Source organism: Echinops telfairi, unplaced genomic scaffold, assembly GCF_000313985.2.
Source record: "Echinops telfairi isolate 266 unplaced genomic scaffold, ASM31398v2 ScPeMD7_18;HRSCAF=68, whole genome shotgun sequence".
Taxonomy (NCBI): domain Eukaryota; kingdom Metazoa; phylum Chordata; class Mammalia; order Afrosoricida; family Tenrecidae; genus Echinops; species Echinops telfairi.
Genome location: NW_022103915.1, coordinates 86632873 through 86641572, shown reverse-complemented (window position 1 = coordinate 86641572; position 8700 = coordinate 86632873). Strand labels below are relative to the sequence as shown.

At 57.4% G+C, this 8700-nt stretch overlaps 1 protein-coding gene across 6 annotated transcripts in view; it reads right to left on the bottom strand.

Annotated features, from left to right (window-relative positions):
* Positions 1-693: 693 nt before the first annotated feature.
* The window catches only part of ZNF219 (zinc finger protein 219), a 10376-nt gene continuing 2369 nt past the window's right edge, over positions 694-8700 (bottom strand). Inside the window, exons 1-7 of one of the 6 annotated variants that reach the window (XM_045288036.1) lie at positions 7999-8274; positions 5279-5307; positions 4802-4935; positions 3974-4065; positions 2313-3729; positions 1891-2022; positions 694-1748 (exon numbers count right to left, since the gene is read on the bottom strand). In XM_045288036.1, coding sequence (XP_045143971.1) covers positions 1150-1748; positions 1891-2022; positions 2313-3729; positions 3974-3979 — 2154 coding nt within the window. In that variant the 5' untranslated portion in view covers positions 3980-4065; positions 4802-4935; positions 5279-5307; positions 7999-8274 and the 3' untranslated portion in view covers positions 694-1149. The other 5 variants (XM_045288034.1, XM_045288037.1, XM_045288035.1 and 2 more) reach the window with 5 other exon arrangements.

Sequence of the window (8700 nt, the reverse complement as noted above, 5' to 3'; positions counted from 1 at the left end):
CCCATCTAAGCCCCCTGGGGCCTACGACACAGAGAATGAAGCCAGGGCTGCGGGGCACCGGCTCCCCTTCATGGCCCAAAGGCGACAGTGTGTGCATGGGCTCCGGAGGATGTGCCTCCTCTCTGACTCCCAGAGGCTCAAAGCAGTCTTTGAAGCACCTCCTCCTGCACTGCCACCCACTTCTGGAAGCTGAGCTGGTCACAGACGAGCTGGGAGTCCACACCACCTAACACAGCGGTTCTCAACCTTCCGAACGAACGCAGCGACCCTTAATACAGTTCCTCATGTGGTGGTGGTGACCGCCCCCCACCCCACCAAGCATAAAATTATCTTCGTTGCTACTTCATCACTGTAATTTTGCTACACAACTCTGCCAACCCTGGGACCCCAATCCGGCAACCCCTGTGAAAGGGTCGTTCGATCCCCAAAGAGGTCGCAACCCACAGGTTAGTCTAAGGGTTCTAAAAAAAACGAGGGTCTCGGGAGAAAGCGCCCCCCCTCCCCAGGCTATTGGTTAGATGCTAATTTATGGGCACCACTTCGGAGCTACTGAATCCCAGGCTCAGCTGCGATGCCCCAACTCCTCCATTCTTCCCTTCTCTGAGTGAAAACGAAGTGCCTGAGAAGGTGGCTGCTTCCCAAGGCAGAAGAGCCCCGGGGCAGAGACAGGACATAGGCAGACAGACACAGAGCCCTGTGCCTCAAGACACCTGTTTATTGGGGACACGACTCTGCGACAGGAATGACAGGGATCGTACCAAAAATAGCGACGTCTACAGGGCCCCTTACAGGGCTAGAAGGGTACAGGGCCCCCCTCCCCCACCCCTGGTACAAAAATAAACTCTCACGCCATTGGACCAGCAAAGACTGGCAGAGCGCTCCTCCACGGGGACACAACTCTGCCAACCCTAGGACCCCAATCTTTGACCCTCACCCCTGCCACTTCTAAGGCACTGTGACTCTCCCCTGGGCTGGGTGGGTACCTCCCGCCCACCCTCCTACACCCGCTGCCCCTCCACCACTAGTCCGCCTGGGGCTAGGATATGGGTCCCACGCCACCCCCTGCTGGCTGCTCTATCAACTACCTCTAGTGCTCCCCCGCTCCGGCGGGTAAGCTCACTACGCTACCGGCCCCCCTAAGAGGGCTCCCTACCGTTCTTGACTCCCCAGGTTCGCCTCTCCTGATCTCGACAGCCCTGGGCTCTCCTCGCCTTCCTCAGGAGGGCTGGGAGGGGTCTCCCCTGAGGGTGCTCGGGTGTAGGGCGGGGAGGCTTCAGCCTGGGGCAGCCTGCGGCCCCGCGCACGCCGGCTGTGATGCACTTGCAGGTGCAAGGCCATGAGCTCGGGGGCTCCAGTGGCAAAGGGGCAGAAGAGGCAGCGATGCAGGGCGCCCCCGGGCCCGGCTTCGCCCCCCGGGCCCGCCCGCAGGGACAGGTCCAGGGGCTCGGCCTCACCGCCTCGCCCATTGCGAAGGGTCCTCCCCGGGCTAGCCGGCTTCCGACGAGACCCCGGCCCGCTGGTCAGAGGCCGCGGGCTGGCAGCACCCTCCGCCCAGGCCGCAGGCTGGGGCGCCACTTTGGCTCCTGAAGGCAGGGCTGAACTGCGCTGGGCAGAGGGTGGCGGCTCAGGGGGTGGCCCGGGCCCGGCGCCGCTCCTCTGTTCGCGGTGGTGGCGTTGCAGGTGATACTTGAGCGAGCCGGATTGGGTGCCCGCGTAGTCGCAGTGTGGACACTTGTAGGGTCGCTCGCCTAGGGAGAAAGGTGAGACAGAGTCACAGGGTCAGGCTCTTCTGCTCAGCAGCATTTCACCGGGCCCGTCTGATCCAGCAGCCCCACGCCCCCCCCCACCCGTGCTCTCCCCGCCCCCTCTCGCCCCGCAGCTGCCCCTCACCTGTGTGCACTCGCAGATGCACTTTGAGGTGGTGCGCTGAGCGGAAGGATTTTCCGCAGAAAGGACAATCCTTGCCGGTGGCGCCCCGGCCCCCTTCCGGCCGCGTCCCTCCAGCCAAGAGCCCGTTCTCTTCTGCAATCACACACAGCACGTGGAAGTCAGCCAGGGCCCGGGGCCCCGTCTCCGGTCAGGAGGGTGTGCACCCCGACTCCCCCCACCCTCAGAACTGCTTCTCTTGGGGAGGGGGGGGGACTTCTGTTGGGAAAGCTCAGAGTTGGTGTTCCCCAAATGTGGCAGATGCTTCAGGAAGGAAAAAGGAGGCCGGAAAAACGTTTTAAGATGCACAAAACCGGGTCCTTTGTGAGGAGACGGGAGGGAGATAAGTGGCAGCATCCGAGGCGGCCGAGGGCGCGGGTACGTACCCTGGGTGGCCGTCGATCTGGCCTGCGCCCCTGCTGCAGATGCAGACTGTCCCGGCCCCTCGCCAGGGCGCGGGTGCAGGGAAGCCAGGGGGCCCAGCGCCCTGCTCCGGGCCCAGGGCTCCTCCTCCGCCTCCACCACCTCCTCCTCGTCGTCCTGCTCCTCCGCGCGGTGCCGGCGAGCCCGGCTGGGGAGGGCGGAAGGCAGAGGGCGGAAGCCTCCGAAACTGCGGCCAGGCCCAGACTCGGCGCCCTCTCCGTTGGGCCGGGCCTCGCCAGCTCGAAGGCTCAGATAGCCCAGGAGGCTGGGGGGCTCCCGGCGCTCAGCCGGGGTGGGCGCCGGGGCCAGCAGGAGTGCCGGGCCCAGGGACTCATAGGTCAGCAGACCCAGGTCTGGAGGCTGGGGGGCCCGGGCAGGGGCGGCGCCAGGCCCCGGGGCCCGCACTGGACCCAACTTGCTGGCATGCACCTTCATGTGGTTCTTGAGGAACCAGGGCTCCTTGAAGCAGCGGCCACACACGGGACACGCGTGGTCGAAGGAAGCCTTGTGCTTGCGCATGTGGCCCTTGAGAAACCAGGACTGGGTAAAGCTCTGGCCGCACACTTGGCAGCGGAACTCCGGAGGCGCTGGGGGCTCCTCGGGGGCGGGGGCCGGGGTGGGCTCTGGCTCCGGCTCCGGCTCCGGCTCAGGCTCAGGGACCGACTTGGGTTCTGGCTCAGGCGGCGGCGGCTGGGGCTGGGGCTGGGGCGCAGCGGGGGCGGTCGCCAGAGGGCGCGCGGCAGCCCCATGGGCGGTCAGGCTGTGGTGCAGTAGCTCCTCCTCCTGGCTGGAGCCAAAACTGCACAGGCTGCACTTCCAGGGTCTGTGCAGGATGTGCAGGTGGCGTTCGCGCTCTGCCGCGGTGCGAAACTTGCCTTTGCAGAAGGGACAACGGAAGGCAGAGGAAGCAGTAGACTGGGGCCGCGCCAGGCCCTCAGAGGCGGCGGTGGCCTGCAAACCCCCGGATCCCCTGGCTCTCCCCAGCCGGGCCTCGCGCAGCAGCGCGCGCTCCTCCAATTCTAGCAACAGGCGTGCGGCGGGGCTCCGTGGGCGCTCCGGCTGGTGCGTGCGGAGATGGGAGCGCATCAGAGCCCGCTGCGTGGCGCGATGGCCGCAGTGCGGGCACTGGAAGGCCTGGGCGCCAGGGTGAGCTCTCAGGTGCAACGCCAGGATGGAGTTAAAGCGGAAGCGCTTTCCGCACACAGGGCAAGGGAAACGCCTTTCTCCTGCACGACTCTCAGACCAGGCCACCGCGCCCATCCCTGGCGACGCCACGCTCACACCAGGCCCGTTGGAATAGCGCTGCAGATCCAGTTCGCCATCGAAAGCCGGAGGCGACGATGGCGCTAAGTGGCCGCCAGGGACACGGGGATGTGAGCCCTGTGGAGAAAGGTGCAAGAAAAGCCGAGGGTGAAAAAGGGCTGGCTGTGGGCAAATGAAGGGCATCGGGGGCCTGAAACAGAAATGCCCTTCCCACTCATCTCAGGGAAATTAGGGGTGGGGTGAGAATTGAGGTGAGGTATCGGGGCCTACGAGTTAAACTCCAAGACTAGGAGGTGCAAGAGGTAGAGGCCTGGTGAGTACCGTTGTCAGGACTGCAGGTGGGGGCCGGAGCTTCACTCACCTCCATGGACCCCCTTCACATTCTTTGGTTCTCGGGAGTGCAGGGAGGAGGAGGTGGAGAAGCAGCTAGTGAAGGCAACAGGTGCTGAGGAACTAAAGCAAGAGACATTGGGGTGGGGTGGGGGGGTGAAGCCTGGTTTCCAGAAGCCGAGTCACCTCAAACCCCAGACTTCCATCCTCTATTCCTGCAGCCTTGTCCCTTCCCTCTCCTTGCATCCTGAGGCACCCAAGGGGACTGAGGTTCTCACACCATCCCCCTTGATTTGACAAGTCCACAAGGCTCCTGATAAACACGATTTCTTCCCCAAATGATACTTTCAATGGGGTGTTCCTGAGCCCCCACTACTATCCCATGCCCAGGCAGTGTGGAAACCATCACAGGATCCCCGTATCCCATGTCCACTGGCATGTGCAGTTTGATGAGCAGGTGGAGTGGGTTTGCCATGCTTCCCAATTATCCAAGTGGGACCAGTTGCTTTCAGACTCTTAGCAGACCCAGTCCAGCCCTTCCAGGCTCCACAGTCCTGCCTCCTGCCCTCACCCTGTCTTTCAATCTTCTCCCCTCATCCTCCCACCCTCCCTCCGCCTGGATTCCTGATCCATTCATTTCCATTCATTACAGAGACTCATTCATGCATGGGAGAGAAACACCTCCCAGCAGCACAGTCTGGAGACAGACAGAGGGGGAGGGGCATGAAGGGGGAGAGAGCCAGAGGGAGAGGGGAAGGAGAGAGAGTTAGGGGAGGAATGGAAGTTAAGGGGGCGCTGCTGGCCTGGACAAGGGGTTAAAAACTGCAAATACCAGATATGATTCAGCCCCGTTTCAAACCTGGGAGCCTGCCGTGTGATGGGGCATCTCAGCCCCTTTGTCCAGGGCTGTTCCGAAGCAGGCTTTCCTCCTCTCTGCAGGGGAGAGGCTCCCTCACACAAGAGGAGGATTACACAGGCTCCGAGCTCAAGAGGCTGGAGTGAGGGATGGGGGGCGGGGCTGGGCCATCTGCACAGATAGGAGCTCAGCACAGCTCTGGGCAGGAAGGGGTTAAAATTCTCCAGGCTAAAATTCCCTAGGCCAGGGATGTGCAAAGCTCCAGTGCTGGGGAAGAAGAGCAAGGGGTGGAGGGGGGGGTGGGGGGGTAGGGCGGGGAGGCTCTGATTATAGGCTGCAGAGGTCAGCATTAGGACTTAAAAGCAACATGAGAGTTCTGATTTATAGAAAGAGGGGCCTGGGAGGAAAACCAGAAGGCTTCCAGTCTACCTTCCTGCTTACATATAGAATTAGTCAAGGCCAGACAGACAACAGCCTAACCTGCTTGGGCTTGTTGTTGTTGGTTTTCCCTGAAATACAAAGAATATTTGAGATATAAAGAACTTCCTTACAATAGGTATTAAGAGACAAAAATGGGTTGCTGAGAATGAAGAGGGCTCAAGCATTATTTTACTTAAAGATCTTTAATAGAAGATAACTGAGCTAAGAATCAGCCCTCCTTATCAGCACAGAGAAGACTGGAAGTCCAAGGCTTGACTTGATTCTCTGTAGTGGATACCGTAAGACTCCATGACGGAGCATGTACCTGTTACATGTGGAACCTGGGCTACAGGAGCTTTATGGCCCCTGGGCTATAGTTTCATTAGCAAGAGATGAACAGAGTGTCCTTGTCCCAGGGTCACTAAATGACCTCTGCAACCATGAAGTATGCATATTTTTGTGACTCCACATTATAACACCCACCTTCACTCTGCATCCTCCTAACACACTCCTTTCCGGAAACCAAAATCCCCTGATGGGCTGGCTTACTGAGTGGTAAGATAAAAAGTATACCAGAATAGGGCATTGGGGTACAAGACTATTGTGGCCTCAGCCTGACCATCAGTAGCCCTACATCATTACATAAACCCCTTAAATTTCCAGTTTCACACATCTGTAAGTTAAGGGAATAGCCGAGTTAATAGTGATGTTCGCTTTCAGCTCAACAGTTTTGTGACTCCAAGTCAGGACTCTTAGACCCCAAAGATCCTAGAGCAAATGGCCACCTATTCAGTACCATGGAGAGAGCAGTGGGCCACCACGGGAACCACTTTGGCCACCTCAGCACTACAGGCAGAGCTATGCAGTGTTCAACTCTCAATTGAACTCCCTGCCACTGAGCTAATTCTGACTCCAGAGCCCAACCCATCTCAGTCCTGTAAGGCCAAGTAGAACTGCCCCTGTGGGTTTGTCAGATTGTAAATCTTTACAGGAGTGGAAAATTTCATCTTTCTCCCATGAAGCGGCTGGTAGTTTTGAACTACTGACCTTGTAGTTACCAGTCCAACACATAACCACTATGCCACCAGGTAGAGGGGCCATGTTTGTTATTTTGGCACCAGATAAGGCCCTGAAAAATGCTAGTGTTGTGTTGTGTTGTGTTGTTTGTTTGTTTGTTTGTTTTGAGGGGTTGTTGTTGTTATTGCCAGAGTGTTTTGTTTCTTGGATTTTTTTTTTGTTCCTATTTTATCACCAAAGAAAAAAACAGTGATACCAAAGGGATTATTTTGGCCTTTTGAATGTCACCGAAAATAGACAGATGTAATAGAAAATAGATGTAACTAGAAGAATTTTAATTAGCTATTAGGAGTACCCTAACAGTTACAGTTTGTACATCCTGGAATGAGTTACTGAGGAATCGTATTTGGGTCCATCACATTCTGTTGCTCTCCTGGGGATTCCCGGAACATCCTGGTGTACAGCCAATCTGGTATATTCAGAAGCAGATGGCAGTTGGGGAGGGGGGCGGGGGAAAGGAAGTGAGGCCAGGAATACTGCATGGTCATAGCTGACTAACCTATGGGCACATACTCTGATTCTGAGAAGATTCTAGGTCCCCAAAACTGCCTAGAGGATAACAAGGGCAATATCTATCACATGGGAGGCTGGTCTCACATTATTAAAAAAACAAAACAGAAGAGCAAGAATGGGACCAGGCGTCTTTCCTCCCCTATCAAAAACAAAACAAAAAGCTGGCGATGAACAGTTTCCAGGATGGAAATACAGTGATACACAGAAGGCCCAAAAGGAAGATGAATTCTTCAGCAGGGAAAGTTTTCCCAGAGGATGCACTCAAACCAAGAAAGCCCACACAGAGACCACCGTGGGCCAGTCAAGATCTCCTGACTCCTTCCCACACCTGTGCCCAGGCGCCAGGATCCAGGGGCTTTTCTCAATAGGAGCAAACGGTGACAGGGCCCCGAGATCCTGTGAAATGGCACAGAACCTAGGTCAAACATGTGTTGCCTGTGGGTAACAGTCACAAGTTTTCCTAGTCAGGCCTTAAACACCATCCACATGAATTCACCAGACAGTAGCACTGACCTACTTTCTGCCCCACCCAGAATTCAGGGTTAGCTAGTGCCCTTATTTGGGTTCTATAGGAATGCTGGGTCAGGGATCGGGATCTTTAGAAATCTTTCTACTACAACAGGCCAACTTACTAACCTCTTTTGTGCTGAGCAATCTGATAGGGAAGGGGATGTGGACCAACAAACCTTACTGAGTAGGGAGAGATGGGAGGTAGAGGGTCAGAAACATGCGGGAAAGGTACACAGAAGCCTATGCTAACTGGTGGGTGAATTTGTCCCTCAAGTAATGTCGCTTAAATGTGTGTGGATTTGTGGGGTTTTGTTTGTTTGTTTTGGGTGGGGGGGTGTCAAAGTGTAAGAGGCAAGGGTTCAGGACTTGTGGAGTCTACTTGTGACTAGATATGTTTCGGGGCATCTCTAATACTTGTTTTTCCCTCTGTAGACTCCTCCCTACACCTCTCAAATTAGCTTTAGGAATCATTATGATTTAACCCAGCACTAGAGGAACTTCTTAGGTAGTCTAGAGTTAAGACCACCTTCCTCACACAGACATGTCAACAGTTCAGTTTTATAAGCTAATGATGTCCTTTCCAGGGCACTCTGAACCTCACTGCCTAGATTGCGCTCCAGACCCACCTCCCTCTTCAACGTGCCCACCCTTCAGACCGAGTTCCTGGAAAAGCCTCCTACCTGTTCTTCCTCGCCCAATTGAGCTGGGGGTGTGGGAACTCAAACACAGGCATAGCCGCAGGAAAGAGCAAGGGCACCGGCCCCTGCTGCCACCCACCACAGCAACTCCTATGCCGAGGCATGTCCCAACTTGACCCCTCTTCTGAAAGTTCTGGGGGACTTGGATTTGCGGAGGGGACATGTAACCAGTCCTAAGCCCCCCTTAATGGGTGCTGACCCGAAGGAGGTCACAGTCGTGGCATCTTTGATCGGGGGTAAACAGGAAACCTCGGAACCCTCCCCGCCGCCCCCCCACCCCCACCCCAAGTAGGTTGGCAAGTGAAGCAGGGCCTGTGACCTGGCACAAGATGTTCTTCCAGGGGCACCCCCAGACCATTCCCGGGAGGGTAAAGCGGAAGGATGATGGGGGCAGGGTGTGGGTTATTAGGAGACCAGGGCTCGGCTACCCCTGACCGGGAGAACAAAAGCCGAGTTGCAGCCGCCTCGGCTGCCGCCTCCGCGGGCCGAGCTCTTTGTGACACTTTGTTTGGGACGCGCAGAGGGAAGCACTCCCCATCCTCTCCCCTCCCCCATCCTCCACCCCACCCCCGCTCCCGGAGAGTTTGGGGGCCCCCATCCCCCACCAGCCCTACCTGGGCCGGGGCCACACATCCACTCTGCCTCCTACCTCGGCCGCCCCGGCGCCCCCAGGCCCCTCGTGCC